The sequence below is a fragment of the Balaenoptera acutorostrata genome, chromosome 21, assembly GCF_949987535.1.
Source record: "Balaenoptera acutorostrata chromosome 21, mBalAcu1.1, whole genome shotgun sequence".
NCBI lineage: Eukaryota > Metazoa > Chordata > Mammalia > Artiodactyla > Balaenopteridae > Balaenoptera > Balaenoptera acutorostrata.
The window spans coordinates 13,703,444-13,724,027 of record NC_080084.1 but is presented as its reverse complement, the minus strand read 5'-3'; the positions used below and the strand labels follow the sequence as shown (position 1 = coordinate 13,724,027).

Here is a 20,584-nt window from a genome sequence, read left to right as displayed (position 1 = left end):
TTATGACTCTCAGTGTTTATTGTTTTAAAATTAAAGATCCACTTTTTGATCACCAGTATATTCAACTCAACATACCTATAGCAAAGAATTAAAATGGGTCAGTTTTAGACTTTGGTTCTGCCAACTTGCTGTGAATACAGCCCAAACATTCCTCCCTCCCCATATTTATCATGGTGAATGGGGATGACCAAATTTTTTTTTTTAACTTTTTATTTTATATTGAAATAGAGCCGATTAACAATGTTGTGATAGTTTCAGGGGCACAGCAAAGCGACTCCGCCATACGTATACACGTATCCATTCTCCCTCAGACTCCCCTCCCATCCAGGCTGCCACATAAACATTGAGCAGAGTTCCCTGTGCTCTACAGTAGGTCCTTGTTGGTTTTCCTTTTTAAATATAGCAGTGTGTACATGGGGGATGACCACATTTTATAGTTTCCTGTAAGATTTTCTCTATGAAAATAGAAAATACCAGAAGCTGAGAATTATAATCTGTAAAATATGAGGTGCATTTATTATATATGGGTAATCCTGTTATTCTGTCCTAGTCATAGACATACAACCTAATTATGTTTTAATAAATCACTTGAAAAAAACACTTAAAATTATAGTCCCTTAAATGCTTCTCCTTTTTAAACAATTGTACCCAGATTATCTATGTTTCCTCTTTTTTACTTCTTTAGAAAAGCATCTGAGGCCACTCTATTTTAATTATAATAATGAAACATGATCATTTTTCACCGTAGCCTCTGCAAAGATTTACAAGCTGAGTGAGTATATATGATAGTTTCTGAATACCTCTTAGGAACCAGTGCAGTTATTTTCCGCATGTTAATTTCAGCTCTTCTGTGGCCCTCCCACGTCCTATACAAAAAGTGCTATTGCCTAAGTGCTGTTCATTTGTTCCATTTTAGTATTGTGCCAACAACTGGAATTTTTTTCACCCACACAGCTTTTCATTAAATTCTAAGCCCAATCCAGAAAGAAATACTTGTTATATATTTTTCTAATCTTAAAGTGAAATGTTGTCTTCCTCCAACAGTTATTAAAGCAGCAACCCACGAATGAATATTCTGTTTCCCCCAAGCTAATCGTCTTCTAGTTCTCAGCAAATTGGCATTATAATTTTATTGTATCTTTTTTTGTTGGTAATATAATCTTTCAGAAAAGCGTTAAAGCTTATTACGAGGTCTTGTTGGAAAGAAAATCTTTGACATCTATGATTTTTGATCAGTTTTATCCCCCTTTTGCACCATGTCTGTACTGATGCATCAGAGCAAGCCAGTACCTTGATGGAAGAATTGGAATATGTTCACTATCCAAAATATGTCATGCCGTTTTTGTTAAATTTGTCGAATTGTTTTTTAATCCCTGTATTAAAAACATCTCTAACATTACAAATAGTTTAGTCAGAAGTGAAACCAAGGCGCATCATATACCATGTCTTACGATACTATACTGTTCACTGGATGACTTGAATAGAAACAGAAAACACGAAAGTGTTGCATGGGCTCATCATGGTCCTGTGTATGAAGCCAGTTCATAGTTTCCACGTGGTCCATCTGTCTAGGGCAAAACGTTTCTGAAGCATGTACCACATCATTCAAAATCAGCTTTATCCCTGGCTAAAGACATGACTCAGAAACACCACAAGCACGCGAGTTTCCAAGTAGTCTCTCTGGTCATCTCATCCGCTGTTGTCTTTTTGGGAGTTGAAGTCGAAGACTTTACAGCAAAGCTCTTTTGTCTCTCTGTTTAGAACAAGGTGTTCCAAATGGATTAACCATATAACAGTTAAACACTTCTCCGAGGAGAGGTTTGCTGGTTACTTGGACTTCTCCTCTGGGAACTGTGCGGGAATTTCTGTGGTGTTTCTCATCTTTTATATTTCTCTTCTCTCTATAGTAATTTAAAATTTATCCTGGGGGGAAAAAAAAAAAAAAACCAGTTACTATTCCAGATTGCATAAAAACCAGAAAAGAATCATTCCGTCTTTTACCCTCTGGTACCCCATGTAGTCACATGGTTCAAAGAAACAGGACAATTTGAACATGACATTGTCCAGATGTTCCTCTTTGTTTTGTCCCCTTGTTCTTGTATATCTGCTCTTCTGAACAGCTTTACTTAGAGAACTCTTTTGGAAGATGTTGATGTGATTTTTTTTTAATCTAAAAATGATTTTATACCAGACCGTACTTATAAACCCATGATGCTGTCCTATGGGCAGACATGGCTTCCCCATGTGGGGATTAGAGTTTTAAGCACCAATTTTGGTGAATAGTCTGAGCTCTTTCACTTCAACTCTCTGGACAGTATATTTATAACATAGAGTTAATATGTTCTCCAAACTTCTTCCCAGGGAGTCAGTGAAATTAAATGAATTCATTTCTGCTAAAGCACTTCTAACTCTGGGGAAGCAAGATTTCTTTTTCCTTATAATAAAAAATAAATGGTAGAATTACATTCTCTCTGTAGACATTGGAAAAATATATACACCTGTCTTAACAGACTGTGTTATCATATTTAATTCCCAATTCTTCATTTTATTTAACACTAGCAGTTTTTATTTGATTTGTTGGGGCCACCAGCTAGCTTTATAACTTTGCATTTGACATTCATTTAATCATGTACTATCTCTGATCATTAACTTCCTTATATGTAAAAACAAAAAACAGAAACAAAAAGCAAACAAAACATAGGAAGATGGGAGGTGCCTTTAAACATGAACTTATGATTTTGTCTATTTTTTATGAAACCATGTAGTATATATAAAGGCCTATATTGTATTACACATTATTATCGAGATAGTTATGAAAAATATATAGCTAGAGGAGATAAAATCACAAAAAATTTGTTATAATAAATTAAACTCAGTGAATGAAATATTAATTAACATTTGTTTATAGAACAGCTACCTCTATGCCAGGCATTTTTAAAAACACAGAGAAAACATGAAGCGTGGTCGCTGGTCCCTGGGAACTTAGTCTATTTACGGAAATGGAGTAACTAAAATAGTACATCAGTTAAAGTGACTATATCCCAAGTGGTACAGTGCTGATTGTTATGGGAATGAGAATTTAAAGAAAGAAAAGACTGGAATTAGTTGAAGACTTTATAAACATTGTCATCATTTATGGAGTTTTTTCCATATACCAGGCAGACACTGAGGCTGCAGTAATCTTCCCATGAGACCCAGTGACATGCATAACTAGACGAGCAGCTCCATTCTGGGAAGTAAAACAAAACAAGAAAACTAAGTTAGACAGGAGAGTCAGGTTCCGAGCTCTGCAAGCCAGGCAGAGGACTTCGGACATTGTGATAGCTAATCGGGCGTCATAGTAACTTCTGGAGCAGGAGAGTGATACCATAAACATAGCAAGTGCTTAGGGAAGAGAGACTTCCATACAGGGTAGAGACATCTGGGGACCGGGTAAGATGAGGAGAGAAAGTCAAGACACTAGCTAAGGTGAAAGTTTTATAAAATCCTGGCATAGCAATGATGAGGAGGATGACGATATTTATAACATATTAGTAGCTGAATTAACATAATTAAACAAGGGGGTGATGGTTCAGATTCAAGTTGTGTCCTGTGGCCTCATCACCATGGCTGTAGAAGGAGAAGTTTGGAATAGAGCAAAGGGATGTATTTTGGGTTAAACCTGGAGTCCAGCCAGCTCTGGAAGCGTTCGTCCTTCAGAGTGGGTGTGACACTTACCTTCTGTAACATTTGACAGGGAGAGAAACCGTTGTGAGTGGGAGGGACTCTTGTGGCTTAGGTGTAGATAGTCAGCTCTTCACATGGCCACGTGTTCTATTTCTTCTGTGTCCTCTTGTATCTAGACTCCTGCTACGTACTTCCTAGGTATTTATTAACTCATTTTTGACTTTCGTGAAGACAGAGGGAAGCAAATCCTTTTGTTCTTATAGAAACCAGTTTGGCTGCAGTTTGGCGTAAAATCAGGTACACTAAGTGTTCTTAAGAGCTTGGTTCCTTTTTTTCTCCTGAAATCATTTAGACAGCCACATATATTTATTGATCTCCTTCTAAGAGGCAAGTTCTATGCTTGTGCTCGGTATGAAGTGGTGAGCAAAATCACGTGGTCTCTGCCCTCATGGAGTCTGTAGGCTCTTGTGAGTAGCAGATGTATTTCAAGTAATTAATTTAATTATAAATGATTGGTGTGCTGAGTGCTATGAAGAGAATTTAGGGAGCTAAGGGAATGTACGGTGGGGGACCGCAGCCAGCCAGGGGCAGAGACTCTGTCAGAGAAAAAAGTATATGCAGCCCTCGCCTTGAGAAGCATATAGTCTACTTAAAATAAAATGCACCATTTTGAAATATTTCTATTGAATGATTTAAGTCAAAAGTGAATATTTAGATGTTTCATCATAAAATGAGACTGGAGTAGATGGAACTATAAAGTTCGGAGTCGCTAAGCTGTGTGATGAGACAGGGAAGGGCATCCTCCAGGGAGGAAAACCAAACCACAAATTAGCCGAGTCCATAAGTCATTGTGTCACAAGGACGCGTAGATGCATGGGACATAGATTGAGCCCGTATCCGATGAAATTGTTTGACCCCAAAGTAAAGGATACATCAGTTAGAGTAAACAATGGCAAGGATTTTCATCTACAGATGAGCATTTCAGAACAAGCTGTACAAACAGAGCTTTGGGAAGGGCACCAGGGTTCAAACAAGGAGGGGTTAATTCATAAACACTGGCACCCTCATTAGTGGGATTGTATGTCTTAGATGTTGAAAAACAACATTGGCGAGCCAGGATAACTTAGATTTTTTTTTTTTCCCCCTCAGTATTTACCCATGAGTCCACTGTGGCCACTCTATGTATACTGTTATCTCAAGGATTGAGAACTAGCCCCCAGATCTTAATAAAAAAGAAATGAGATGATCTATACTGGCTAAACAGTGATGGGGAGGTATAAGGCTGGATCTGAAGGAAATGTTATTGAAGGAATATATTATATTAAATATTTTCTTTAATGGTACTGAAGAAGGCATTCCCTTGAGGAAATAAATGTCTTTTGCAGATGATACCATAAAGAACACTAAAACACAAATTAGAAAAGCATATACAAACCTCAAGAAATTTCACTTCATGGTGGATAACAGAACGAAGTTCATCTTGGAAAAATGCAGACTAATAGTAACAATCCATTTGGGAAAGAATAATCTACAACACAGATACTCAGCCAGTGAGTGGGCGAGTTCTAGCCAGAATCCTGAGTGAAGGGGTGAGAAAAGTCAGCCCTTGCAATATGATACTGTAGAAAAACAAACTAGCACTGTTTGACCTGGTGTGTACACTGCCAGCTCTGGTTTACGGAGTAAGAGCAAAAGTCCTTAACGTCTAACACTTAAACACACCGATAATCCTCAATATGTATCTGTTGCCATTTCCATTACTTGATATTTGTAAACATGGACATCAAAGAAATTGTTTCAGCTGTTGTACAATACGAAGGAAATACCCCAACTAGTACAGAGGTAGAGTGAATAGAAAATAGGGGCTCTTCTTTTTTGGAAGATAATTATCTAAAAAATTGTCTGAATATTTCATGGTAGAGACAAAATAGAGACAAAATATCATATGTAAACCTGTTTCCCTTCTCCTGCCTGATCAAGGGAGGACCTAATGAAAATTAATGAAACCAAGAAATAAAGAAAGGAAGAGAAAGGATGTCTAAGGATGGTTCATAAATTGACCATAAATTTTAAAAACCTCAAAACCATTTATAATGGCTTATAAAATTAGCAAACCCTAAATAACCAGAAGTTTCTTGGAGTTCCGGAAATATCTTTGACTATGTCTAGTGTCTCCATCAAAAAAAAATGAGAAATATTTTATTCAATTAGAATGTAAAAAATACACCAAGCACTAAATTGCTTCACAAAATTACATGAGTTGATGATCGATTACACGGTAAGCATATCAGGATTGTCACCATGTATTAAGGTTATTATTAAGAACAGTTTTTATTGTACTGATGCTGTGCAGAAGTCTTGGTTACTAGACTGTAATGGCTTTATTGAATCCTAGGTAAGGTGGTATTTCAGTAACAGGATTTAAATTTGAGGTAATAGACTTATTGTTAAAGAGTTAAGAGTCTTTTCCAAATTCCAGACACAATTTTAAAGGTTTCTATTTAAGGGAGGGAGTCTATAAGGAGGATACTGGGAGCTCCTATAAAAAATTATTTGGAAGTATACAGAGGAGAGAGTCGGTCACAAACTATAAAAATAAAAGCCGGTTATTGAGCTGTATGTACCTGGCAAATCAATTGACTGTGAGAGTCTCCTTAATACAGTCCTTTACTGGACACTGCAGTCTGATCCTCAACCAGGTTCAGTTTAACTAACATTTTAAAGTTTAACATCTCATTTTATGAGAGTCCTTCATGAGCCAGGCTAAACATTAGAGCTATAAAATGATCAGAATGTGGTCAGCGTCCTCACAAAGAGGTAATCACGAGACAGATAGGTAAGAACAGTGGAAGAGATCAGGGCAGCGTGCAATGTGAGAGCCAAATAAGGAATCCTTCTCCCAGGGTGTGGATGTGTGGAGGTGAGGATATGGCACTCAGGGAAGAGTTGATGCTAGTTGGAGGAGATGATGCTTCAGTTCAGACAAAACTGTCTATGAGTTTTTATCTCACGAAGAACAAGTATAGAACAAAGATAGTTTATCATGTTAAGAGCAAATACTAAAATTTTTTAAAAAATATTTCCATCTTCTAATCTGATCAGTAAAACAAATGGTATATATAGTTTTGGAGCTACAATAGGGGCTCGGTTCTTATTCAAACAGATTCTTCTAAGACATACAATTCTTGGAAGGTGCTCAGACTCGTGCCAAAGAATATTGTTCAAAATCAGATTAAATTTACCGTACTCTTATCTCCGAAGAAAGCGATAGATTGGGTGCTTAAAGTAAAATGCTAATAAAGAAATATGTCGGCAGCCAGTCTCCCTCTTCTTTTAGAAGTAATTCCATAGAATTTAATCAGAGCCTATAGATCAGGTGCATTTCCATTTGCATATGCTTCCTCTACCCAGTAAATGCAGTCTGCAGTTTGCTTATGCAGAAACTGTTTCCACTTCCTTCCATCTGATTTGGTAACAATTCTAGACGTCCACAAAAGTTACATAATGATTATAGCCGCTGAACCCTTGAATTGCTTAGGAATAGGTATTTGAAATTTATTTTGCCTCCAGATTGTCTTAAAAATCCATTCTATCAGAAATTTATTTTTTAAGTTCTTGAGTCCTCCCTGACTGGTAATACATTCAGAAGAAATGATGTCTGGGTTTTTGCACAGTGATTCCATGTGTGAGGGTGACTCCCAGAACCTGCGTGGTAAGAGAAACCTTTGATAATCACTTAGTTAAATCCTTTCATTTTATCCCTGAGGACAGCTGAGGCCCAATGAAGCCAAATGGGCTTCTCACATCCAAGCAGCAAGATTCTGTGATGCCAGGGTAGAGGGCCTTTTGGAGGTCAGGATCCCTGACATCCTAAACTTTAATGTACAAACAGATCTCTTAGGGATCTTGTTAAAATATAGATTCTTATTCAGTAGTTATGGATGGGAGCCTGAGAGTCTACGTGTGTACTAACAAGATTCCAGGAGATGCTGGTGCTATTGGTCCTTGGACCCCAATTTGAATAATAATAAGGCTTTTACGCTAAGAAAATCCATCTAAGTGAAGGTAAACAGTAGCGAAAGGAGAGTTCTGGTTCGGATATAGCTGATAATTCCAAAAAGGATTGGCATACCTTAAGCAGATCTAGTGTTACTGCAGCAAATATTCTATTGATATATCATCTTATGATAGAGATAAACCACCATTTCATAATGCTAGTTTCCTAGGAAACATCATCTCAGGAGTTTGTATGAATTAGAAAATTGATTGGGTAAGATTTTTGATCCCCTTCATCTGGTTGTCCTGTGCCCAGTGATCTCAAAAGTGTCATCCTAGATGCATAAATGGCAATCTTCTAATAAATGCGTTTCTTCTCTTAAGGGACTCATGATTTCTCAGCTATTTGTTAATTTCATGATCCTTAAATAATACGTGCATTTCTTACCTCTAATGGTTCTCTCTCCCTCTCTCTCTTCTCACACACACACATACCATATTCACATATCTTATACCATGTTCTTTGTATGAAACAAGTGGATTATTGTGTGATCAAATTAAGAATTTAAATTTTTAAGATGAAATGGTCATTATAGAATATATTCTTAGTTCTGAAATTACCTACTTAATTATAGTGTATGTCTATATGGATTTATATAGTCCTGGTTCAGAAACAAATATACAAATAAAAACCCCATGTACTTCAGAAATTTTTATGTCAAATAAGTTATATGGAAAACAAGTTTCCATATATTTTTCTTAAATTACCTGTGAAGACACTCTTATTGAAGCATGTAGAATGACATCTTCATGAGAAATGACCCAGCCTCACAGGTTATAGTTCTTATTTCTGTATTTCTCTAGGCAGATCTTCCTCTACTCATTGAAGCAAAAATATTATAAACGAAAATAACGTTCATTTAAAAAAAAATATTTTGAAGAATTGAAAAAACTATATCAATACAAGATGTTTGTTGTTAAGCTTATTGATATTATTGTTAATGATCATAATTATACTTTGTTTACCCAAGTACTTATAGGACTGAAAATCTGGAACTGCTAGTATTTATTCTTACAAGCCATTCTTCATGAAATAGGTGAAGCAGATGTACCAAATCACTTGAGAACATTTTTTGGCACTGAATTTGGCTTTAAGGGAAATGAAAAAAAATCAACCTTATATTAGCAAAAATGAATCATTTTATTCACATCTCTTTGATGCCAAAAAGATGGTGTTTATTTTTATTTACTCTGGAGAAGAAAGGGTTGTAAGTAAATCATGAGGTGTGTGCATGATGGTTATAGCCTAGGTGAACTATTAATAATAATCATGGCTATGGGTGTGGAGCACCTGTAAGAGGTATATTTGCGTCCTGGAACTTTTTGATGACCCTATTTATTAGAGTATGATACTGGGTAAAATGAATCCATTCTGAAATGCTTTAGTTACTGGAGTGACAGCAACAAAAAGAGCAATTGTAAAGGACTTCCATATTTAGGCACAGCCCCATCACAAGCCTTTAAGAACAATATTCCACCAGGATTCTGGAATTTAGATAGGCAAATGTATACGAGTGAGTAAAATGTAAATTTTATACAGTTTCAAAACAATTTACCCTAAATGCAAAATGACATTTATTAAATACCTCAGTAGAGGAATAACTTTAAATTTTAGAAGTGTATTTGTCTTTGACTTGGGATAATTGGATGAAGTGAAATTTGTACTAATAAAAATCTGCCTCTTTCATTCACCATTAAAAGTAAGACCTAATTTCTAATATCTTTAAAACAAAAAGGGATATAGTTTTTCTTGTCAGTAATCACTAGAGTGTGAAAGTGCTTGACTTCTATTGTAGTTTGTTGATTTCACTTACAAAGATACCTATGAAATGAAGTACAAAATTGTGTCTACAAAAGAAAAAGCTCAGAATCATTTAAACAATAAAAGATGGTGGATGGAATCTTATAAGCTCTTACCAAAACCAGTGTTTTAACATAGTGAGTCAGTTGATCAGTGACAACTTAAGAAATGCCCAAGGGAAAATAACTTAGCTGCCCAGAACTTGCCACTTCTTTTCAACTTTTCAACCTCACTCTAGTTAAATTTCAATTAACTGATTTTATGAAGACTGAAGCAAACAACAGAAATATATACCCCATAGTTTTCATGGGACATGGTTTTCTAAATGTTTTGTCTTCTCCTTTCTTTTATGTTGTTCAGCTACCAGGTCATTTGTTGGAGTCTCCATACTCCATAGGAGGAAAATTGCCAGTCTGAAAGTTCAGTGTCTTTAGCGTTCGATTGCTTATTACATTTTTACCCTCTAGGTGCCAACCTGGATTCACTGGAGCGAGATGTACTGAGAATGTGCCCATGAAAGTCCAAACCCAAGAAAGTATGTTAAAATAATCTGAAATTTGCTTTCTCCCCCAAACTACAGCAACAATCACTACCACTTGGTGGTTTTACAACTCAGTTGTGACTGATTCCTTTTGTTCTAATTATGGTTTAACCACTCAGGGCATAAACCCATTCAATGAGACCTTGTTTAACTGTGTCTCAACACAGACCCCAAAGGTCATCAATTTTATAAAAGAATGACCCATCAGGATGGTCAGTGATGCTGGCGATCATGGCGGGCCAGCCAACCAGAACTCCTTTTTCCAACATTTTGGACCAATGCTGTCAAATAGAAAACCTAGTTAAAGAAAACATCCGCTTTCACTTCAAGTGACTCCCTTTGAGAGAACGCAGTCACTTAAAACGCTGGGATCTTTCTATCATTTTTGTCCAAATTTTTAACCCTTTTGGGGGAAATGCCAGAGTCTAAAAGCCACGATTAGGACAAAGACTCAGTTCCTGAGGGTGAACTCACCAAGTTCAATCAAATGTCACTGAAGGAGCTTCTTTCTAGCATATATTCACCTCTTCTCTTTTTCTCTGTTTTTTCTACCATTGTTTTTTTTGTTTCTTCTCTCAGGTGCCCAAATGAGTTTACTGGTGATCGCTGCCAAAACTACGTAATGGCCAGCTTCTACAGTACGTCCACTCCCTTTCTGTCTCTGCCTGAATAGGAGCATGCTCAGTCGGTGTTGCTTTCTTGTTGCTGCATCTTCCCTCAGATTTCACCTAGCGCTAGCTGTGTTTTACCACGTCTCACATTGACTGCCTCTGCCTGTCGCATGAGAACATTAACAAAAGCAATTGTATTACTCCCTCCGTTCACGCCTAGTTGGCTCTGAGACACTCATAGGTGTGTGAGGCTCCGATGTTTCTGAAATTGATCTTGAATAATGTGATACAAAATGATAGTCGATATCACACAGTGCAATGATAATAAAGGCGTTTAAAAGTCTCACTTTTATTGATAAAATAAAATCATTCCACTGGACAGTCCATCTTCTTTATAAAATGACCCCATCCTGAAAAGGATGTTTGCTAAGGTGTAACCAGTACACACTTGAAATGATGGTAAGTTCATTTCGGTTCAGAATGTGTTATTTCTAACAAATAAACAGAATAAAAAGAGTGCAGATGTTTCTCTTCATTAACTAAACAGTTTGCATTTAAGTTTAAAAAAAAGCACCAAGTAGGAAAATTAAAAACAAGCAAACATTTTACAGCAAAGGAGATAGCCAGGCTTCTGGTGACCTTCTTTAGGAAAAAAGTGATTCGGGTCTAAATGATTTTTAGATGAATTGTTAAATCATTTATTTATGTTATTCTAGTTTCAATAATAATTTTAGGAAAATTGTTTTTTAAAAATATTTATTAGTTACTTTGAAATATCACAGTTCACTTCTAGATAAATATTTTTTAATGAGAACTGGGAAATTTTGATCGATTTCTGTGGCTTCATGAAGTCTTGGACATCGTTCCTAAAAGACCCAATTCACATTGTATATAATTGCACGGATAACTAAACTATGTATTTCTCCTGCTTTTGTGAACGAGGACTATAGCTTTTAATTCTGGAGCTTTCAAAGCATTATATTTTAAATGGATTCCATATAGTTATCCATTTAGATCAAAGGTTGACAAATTTTTTTCTGTAAAGGATCCGATAGTACATACTTTTGTGTTTGCAGACCATACCATCAGTGTCATAACCACAGAAAACTTGGCCACTGTAGCACAAAAGCAGTCATAAACAATGCATGAACTCATAAGCATGGCTGTGTACTATTGAAACTTTATTTACAAAAGCATCGTAATGGATTTGTCAACCTCTGATTCAGATCGCCAATTTCTCACCCCAAGAAATATTTCACATAACGTATTAGGGTATAAATTCATGTAACACAAGACACGGTGATAGCAGTTGGTCATTTGGGGGCTCTAAAAGAATGAGATTTGACTCTTACTTGTATACATGCAAAGAATAAGATTCTGTTCCTTATGTTAACAGACATGGAAGAATAAAGAAATTTCATATGCATTATGGGGAGATTAGGCCCATACTATTCAAACTTTTTTTTTTTTTTTAGTGAGGTGGTACTTATTATGTATTTACAAAGGCTACAGATCAGAAATTATGTTACAGAACATTTTATGTTGTGAAAAATTGGTAAATTGGCATTGCTAAATTTTCAAACACGATCTCTCCTTTATTCAGAATCTTTAAATAAAATGCCTTTAGTGGACAGAATTGTTCTCTCTACAGCTGTAGAATATTGTTACAAAGGTAGATAAGATGGAAAGTAAAAACAGAAGGTAAAAGTAGAATTTTACTTAATCTAGTAATTTCCTTTTAGAAATGTGTTTGTATTCAAATGACATAGATTTAGCAAATCCATGTGACTGTGTAAATTCAATACAATTATATTTTAGAATTTAATGAAAATTCTGAACATGTGTATTATACTTAAATTTTTGGAATACCATTGTGCACTGAAAGCAATGTTGAAGTACCAGATAGAGAAAAGCATTAAAAAATGAAGCTATTCCCCCAAAATGATAATGCAGTGAGATCTGAGGGTAATAAGCTGAGAAAATGTTCTCAGCTTCTCTTTTAGACCATTTCCTCTTTCATAAGATATAATTTTAAAATAGCTACTGTGTATTTAATCTGAGTGTGATTCCTTGAATAAATTCTTTAGTAAGCTTTCAGTGGCACTTTTGGAAGATGTCCAGGAAAGCAGCATTCGTATTTAACCTGATTTAACAAAGATTGATAGGAAGCACATTTATAAACAAAATCTGTAGTGACTGTGCATCAGCACTGCCTCATGTCTGGAAAAGCAAGAGCTTCCAATCAGAAACTGCTTTCCAAAATTGTCTTGCCCGGAGTTAATTTTCTAACTTCCATGTCTTAAATTCTCAATTTTTATTTCTGCAAACCTTCACATAGAAGGCAGGAAAATAAATGTTTGCTGCTCTGAGAACTTTATGTTCAAGTAACAATGAAGGCTACACAAAAACTAAAAAGTGTTGCCACCATGGTAATGTTTAAAATGTATTTATTTGTTTGTGTTCATAAAGTTTGAAATGCATAACATACATTTTAAAAGAAAAGATATTCCCCAGCTTCAAAGAGAAACATTGTTCAACTTACCAAACCACATTTTCAGTTGAAGAATCACATTCTAAAAGAATGTACAATTTTTTAAATGCTTATTAACACGTAACTTACATCATTAGGATTTAATACAGTTTGTCTGGTCAGGGTGTCCTATGGGACATTTATTGATTTATAAAAACTGATTTAAAATATAAAAGAAAGGAACACGTGTATATTTTATAGAGCGTTCTTGAAGGAAGCCATTTTCCTTGAAATAAAACATATTTATAATACTTTCTAGGAAAATATTGTCAAGGTTAGTCAGCTTCAATTTTTACCCTTCTTGACACAGAATTCCTACTTGAAAGGATTGTGTTCATCATTGTGTGTGTGTGTGTGTGAGAGAGAGAGAGTGTGTGTGTGTCTCTGTGTGTGTGTATATATATATATAGACAATCGATAATCAATTTATAGACGTTATAGAAAAAAAAGCACTCACAGCTTCAGTAGCTACAGGCAGTATGGAGCAAATAAGTCATGTATAAACTAACATTTAATAGGAAGTAATTATATAATAGCCCAAATTATAGACTATTTTAAAAGAGTACAATTTTAGAACTTGTAGGCATATTCTTAGAATGAGTAAACTTAGCCTTAAAAGTATTTTTGAACCATAGGTTACTAGTGCCTAAATTATTTGTGTTGACTTTTCTAAATGTTTTAAAAACTCTCTGAAGTTATTAATTTCTTTATCAAACATGTGTATCTTGCTGAAAGTAGAATAAAGACACACTCAACCTATGACAAAATTATCATTAACTCCAGCTGAGCGTTAGTGAGATTTCACTGTGTGTGTTTTTGTGAATGTATCAATACTTGCTCATGGCATATGGAAACTTGGAAGGAAGGAGAGAGTTTCCTGTTACATTTCGAAGGGCTCAGTGGCAATATGGGTTGGTATATGTGAAAAAAAAAATCTACATTTGTAAAGGTAAGTCGAAAATTAGAAGTCAGATGCTAAATTGCTCCCATTTCGAAATGACATTGACAGGACCCCTCTAGAAACCTCAGAGGGGCAGAAAGTCAAGAGGACACATACCTCTTTGAGATTATTTGCATGAGGAGACCCAAGCTGTTAAGGAATAACATCCTGAATGTCTTCAAATTTAACAGAAATTATAATTGCATGTATGGACGATTTCAATTTTTAAAAAAGTTGTTTTCTTGTTCTTTTCTCTAATGCAATTGAAAATTTAAATTAACCTACAGGTTAATCAGTTTTCTTCAAACTATTAGAAAATCCTAAAACAAAGGATTAGCGAGTCAATATTTAATAGTTTCTGAAGACTCTTAGATTTAAATTAATTTTTTATATTGCTTACTGCACAGCAGGAAATCACATGTAGAAAAGGAAACTAAATTGTTTACAGTAACCTTCGTGTTTTTGAATTACTAATTTAATTTGAAAAATGGAGTGGCTAGGCAGAAGTTCAATAGGAAACATATGATATGTAATAAGCCTAAGCCAACATTAGATTAAATAGAAAAGATAGAAAGTAATGACCTCTTCAGAAAATGAAAAGTGTTTGTGTATCCTACTTTTCTTGACTCACAATGAAAGAAATGCAGCCACCAATAGTAAAAATAAATTAGAGTAGTATTTGCTACGGGACTAGTGTGACTGATGCATGCTTCCTCTGCTTGTTTCCTTGTTAGGGCTTATAGCCAGAAGAGATTCCAATTTTAAGTACCAATTTCCCTTTGAATTATTGAAATTGGAGCTGCTTGATATGAATGACTTCCCATGAAATGAAATTAGAGTTAGGCTCACAGACTTACCTATAAAACTGTAAATGCAGTAATATGTATGCATGAGCATGCTACTAATTTCATTGAAGACTTAACCAAGCTTTCTACGCAACTAATATAGATAATTAGCAGTGTTCACGTAGGCATGGAATCATGATTCTCTTCTCTGGAAAGAGTTTCTGTAGTTATCTCTTGATTTTAACCCTTAAATTATTACTGACGTAGGAGGAAAAGGCAAGAGATGGAGAGGGTTCTAGGGAGAAAAATTGAGTCACTTTCTCATGGAAATGTGTAAGGAAATTTATTATCAGTTCTTCAGAAAATGAATTTTGGTATCTTGATGTTCCGAAGTTTATATGGAGGAAACAAATGGGGGGGAAAATGTCAATTTGTCAAATTGAATGTTGCACAGAGGCAAGAGAAATTCATTTGGATTGGAAAAAGTTGTTAATTTGGCTGTGAACATTGTGCAACCAAAGTAACCCTACATCCTCTGGCTTTAAATTTATGAAAAATGTAGGTGATTTGCCTGAGTACCCTGGACTCAAGGCAAAGGGAACTCTCTGTTATATAAAGTGCCTCTTTATCATTGTTACTAGATGCACTATCTATATATCTATATCATCTATAGATATAGATATAGATTTTTTAAATCTAGGAAACTTCATTTCCTTAAGAGGTGGCAAGTTTTTTTTAAAATCTAAATTCTTGATATATCCCAGGAGCTATCAGAGTTTTGAGGGCCGTGAAATTAATCAGAAGTAAACCTACATCCATGCAGTAAGTGGCCCAAAGTAAATCTCCAGATATGTCCGTTCCCCAAGCTGTTGCACCCCTCTGCTGTTGGCCGACATACTTCATGTCTCCATTATGCCACAGGGTCACCCTGTGAGGCATGTATCAATATCGTAAGCATTTTGTCAACAAGAAATTAACTTGTCCAAAGTCACTGAACAGGTAAATGGCAGAGAAAGGACCTGAAACGAGGATGACTCCAAACATACTTACCTCCTTTCCCTTCTCTATATGAGGAGCTTTGCTCATGTCCGAACTGATGCTTCTGTAAGAGAAATACCCCCTCTAGCGCATGTTTTCAAACTTAACAGATGCCTTGTCATATTTTGGGGGCTGTCCTGGTATCTCTCTAATCAGTGACCAAGGGAAGAAATATAGACAGAACCCCTCTGTTTTCATCCTGGCCCTCCTTCCCACCTGCCTCTCCACCACCCACGCGCAAATAAGGAAATCCTGAAGGGCCGCACATGATGAAATTTGGTTAACAACTTTTTGTTTCGAGAATGGAATGTGTCATTTGCAGAGGTTTTTTTGTTTTTCCTGTTTGTTTGTTTTGTTTTTTTGGCCCCATTTCGTCACTTGAGCCTGTGCAGGTTCTGCTGGCCCTGCAATCCCGGTCCCTCCTCAGTCAGGTCTGCCAGGACTGTGGGCTGTGAGCACACGACTTTGAGTCCCTTTCCCTGGGCAGCCCTGCAGTTTCCCTGGGTGCCTGTGCCCTTCAGCTGTCATCTGGGCATTGGAGCTAAGCACTGGGAAGTGATCATCTAATTGGCTCTTCGTGATTTGAGGAAGCAGTAAATTAAACTTAACTAAAGAACCCAGGAATTGCATCCTCCCCCCGCCTCTTTTTTTTTTTTTTTTTTTAAACCAATTGAAAAAGTGAGGCATTCAGAGCTGTCCTATGCCACACAGGAATTATATGGAAAACTGGAAGCAGGCTTCAGTGCCCCAGTGCCCCGTCTGGCTTTTTGAGCAGAAATGTTTGCTCCTTGTCATGTAAGTGGTGGAGAGAATAGAAGGTTTGGAGAAAAGGAAATAGTTTAAAAAACAAAATAACTAAAGCAACAAGAAATATTAGAGCATAGCTATATAAATCCATTGTGTTGAAATTTTCCAACCAAATTACTTGGCTTCATCTCCTAGCTCTGCCACTGTGTGTCTTTGGGCAAAACAATTTCACCTCCCCAGAACTTCAAGTCTGCCTTTTGAAAAGAGAAGAATGAAATAATGCCAAATGCCGTCTCTGATGATAAATACAGTATTCTATTCCCAAATAATGAAATAGCATAGAGGAGAGTTCAGCCATACAACTTCTCCCTCAGTAAGGTCTTTTAAGGGTTAATAAAGACACAGTGTGCTGGTATTTGCGCACCTCTTAAAAGAGAAGTTCCTTCTGTGGACTCATGGGGGCGTACCTGAGCACTGCTTCCTTAACCATCCACCGTTTGTCTGTTCAATGTGCACGCACAGAGCCATAATAGTCGTGTGTAATGTGTTTTGGAGTGCAGTGTATTGCTCTTTTCTGAAACTTTTTCCCTTTCTTTCTTTTTTTTTTGTCAACTTTCTGCATTGGCAGAGCATCTTGGGATTGAATTTATGGGTATGGACCAATCATCATTCCTTTTAGCCTGCAGAATTTAGAGCCTATGAGCTGAAACCCTTTTTTTTTTCCCCCCTGTCTACTCTTCCCTTTCAGTTCCTAACTAATTTCCTTTCTCTTTAGAAGGGATCATACAGCTATAACAGTGATTTCTTTGCTTTCAATCTATGGTTAGTTTACCAACATGGTACTGAGTGCAGCAGCTTTTAGATTCCCAGCTTTCACTTAGAGTTTAAAACCACCTTAACTGCTGCAAATTCACATATATCCCACGTTCTTTGACTCACTGGTTGATCTGGCCATGCTGTTATTTCTGAGCTGGGGTACGTTGGAGTGGTTTATAAGGCTGTAGGAAGAACCAAACCAGAAGCCTGAGAACAGAAGAAGCTTTACATACATCAGTGTAAGAACACTCCACATTTTAGGCTGATGGGAGCTTGACATACAATGTAAAAATCATCTATTAATATAGTAACATAGCTCTTACTCTGCAACATAATATTATATGCATAGACTTGGATTACTCTGGTTTTCTGGAGATATTCAAGCACTGCTCTAGTCAATTTCATTATCTCATGAGCAAGGAAATAGAAAACAGAATGAAATAGCCTTGTGCTATTTTAGTTGGAAATTCTAGCACTAACAGAATTAAACTTGAGTCACTATATCCCAACAAGTAATCAAATAGACATTTTCACACTGCAAATGTAAAATATCTCCTATGAGCATGTGAATTGGGGGCATACTTCTTTGGAAAGCCTTCACCCTAAAGAGTTGGGAGAAAAGGCCAGTCTTGGGAGGAAGGGGAAGCCATTCTATTCTTCCAGAGGCTCCACAGTGCAGGCCCCCAGGAACGTGACCGTCGGTCAATAAAGCGATGTCCTGATTAAAGGAATATCTGGTCCCCAACCAGCTGGTGTCAGTGACATCATGCGGTGAGAGCATCTTATAGCTGTTGCTTTCGTTTCAATGATAACATCACAGTCTACACCTAATCTACTTCCCATAATTTGTGGAAAATGAGGTTGTTACAAGCTCTATTTGTTCCAGGGATAGAAACTCAATTGCTCATTGCCCCCAAAAATATTCCAAGAGAAAACTATTCATTTGATGGGAATAGCCCCACGTTCATGTGAGTGGTCCTTTGCACATCAGAGAACATCACCCAAGAGTAAGGAACACAAGAGGTCCCAGCAACATCCCGCAGGGGGCAGGTGGTCTACACGAGGGGAGTTCTCTATTCAGGTTACTTTCCTCGGGATAAAAATCATCCCACTTCTAAAAAGGCTTATTGGCCTTACCTGAAAGGAAGAAAAAAATACCACCATCACCTCCCCTCTTCTCCCTAACAGCATCTTTCCTGCTTTATCACTTTAGGGTATAATTATTAAATTTAATATTTCTCTTCCCAAACGATGAAGTAGGGTGATGGATATTTCAGATGTATAACCTCCCTCAGTAAGATCTGAAGGGTTAGTAAAGGCACACTGATGTGGTACCCACACTAGGGGTTACCTTGGTAACCTTAAGGTTTGACCTCTTAAGGGCAAACCTTCCAGAGGTTCCAAAGTCCCCAGCCAGCCAGAACATTCCGTCCTTAAGGAAAATCAGACTTTAAAGGTCAATTAAAATTGAGACAGCCAAGGCTTCTGTCTCTTGGCCTAGCCAGATCAGTCTGAAAAACATGCTTGATCTGGTTCATTCAGTGCATCTAGCCAAACCATAAAGACTCAGAAGTGTTTCAACTCATTAAGGCAGATCCGCCAGCGAGCCTGATGGATTCTTTTTTTCAACGCTGCCTCTAATCTGTTCTTGTCCTATTGACCCTGTCACACTAGGAAAAAAAATAAGGGGGGGAAAGGGTTTTTTAAAAAAACTCATTGTTTATATTATTGTTCATCAAGTATTTCTCTTTGAACACATTTATTTTGTGAGGGTCACCTGATCTAGTAAACCGTTGGAAAATCAGAAACTTAGATGAAAAACATTTAATGCAAACACGCTGATGTGAATACAGAATCCTAATCCACATCTGTGTTCTAGGGGCCTTGGTTTTAATTAGTTCATTTAGCACTTTTCTTTTGCCCTTTGGCCTTTACTGGGCTGCCTTTCTATTTCCATGATTGATTTTCCCGAAAAAACTGTGTCTTCTGACCTAACCTAGGAAGAATGGGCAAGTCATCATATACGATTTGTTCACAAACCCGAATCAGTCTATTTTATAATTAACAACCACCAAAAAACTTGCCAAAGAGTCCGTGAGAGGCACGATGCCTTTCCCCCTTTGGCCCTTGGCTAGGTCCTCTTTTTGCAGTTTGCAGAAGCAATTTCCCAGGTTCTTCTAAAGATAGAATGGGAAGATGGCAATGCTACCAAGTGCTTGCCATTTGAAAAGAAGAAAAAAATAGAGTAAGCGAAAGAGGTATAGCAGGGTCTTCATTTTCTAGGCGATGATACTTTTACACTTCTGGTGTGTAACCAGTTCATCACAACCAAAGGATCCCTGCTCTGTGTCCTGCATCCCTGGAGAAGGACCAGTGGGGCGATGCCTTTGCTGCTTAGACTTGAGTGCTGAAAACTGATCCGGGTGCCCGGTCCAGGCGGAGCCTCCAGTGGCATCAGCTCACAGATTAACACCTTATGAAATTGAATTCCCTGTCCTGTGGCTATGTGGGAGGGGAGGTAGGAGGCAGCAGACACTCGCAATTAACATACAAGCATCCACGTGCCACGTCCTCATTTGACTTCTGCGGCACAAAACTACGTGACACCGCTCTATGTCTCCTGGTCCATTGTCGCCCTGCAATGCACCAGCTGCTTTGCTTTCTAATTGTGGCTTCCACGTGACCGCCAGTCTAGGTTAGGAGTTATGCTGTATGGGATAACCCTTCCAAATCTGCATCCACCTTTCTTCCCACCCCAGCACTTCCTCCCTCTGGTTTTCTTTTATGTATTTATTTTTCCTCCCTTAGTACCAGGCATGCTGTGCCAGGGACTTCAGATCGCTCCTTCACTTCTTAACCTTGTTTTCCCTCCTACCTGGCTTCCTCCCTCTCTCCGTCATTCTGTCAGCCCGTCTGTCCTCTCAGTTTGTTTCTCTTCCACTTCCAACACTTTTGGTTTGTTTTTGTATAATCTCTGCAGCATTCTGGTCTCTTTCACCCGCTGACTTCTTTCTCCTCCTCCTGTTAATAATCAGTGCTCTTATTAATTTGAT

The 20,584-nt window shown here is 37.1% G+C and overlaps 1 protein-coding gene across 13 annotated transcripts in view; it reads left to right on the top strand.

The window, feature by feature from the left end:
• The window catches only part of NRG1 (neuregulin 1), a 1,026,134-nt gene that overhangs the window by 991,494 nt on the left and 14,056 nt on the right, over positions 1–20,584 (top strand). For 4 of the 13 annotated variants that reach the window (XM_057537368.1, XM_057537367.1, XM_057537370.1 and 1 more), the window contains 2 exons: positions 10,644–10,702; positions 17,344–17,367. In XM_057537368.1, coding sequence (XP_057393351.1) covers positions 10,644–10,702; positions 17,344–17,367 — 83 coding nt within the window. Of the gene's footprint in view, positions 1–9,990; positions 10,059–10,643; positions 11,022–17,343; positions 17,368–20,584 lie in introns of those variants that run through there. The other 9 variants (XM_057537369.1, XM_057537371.1, XM_057537376.1 and 6 more) reach the window with 4 other exon arrangements.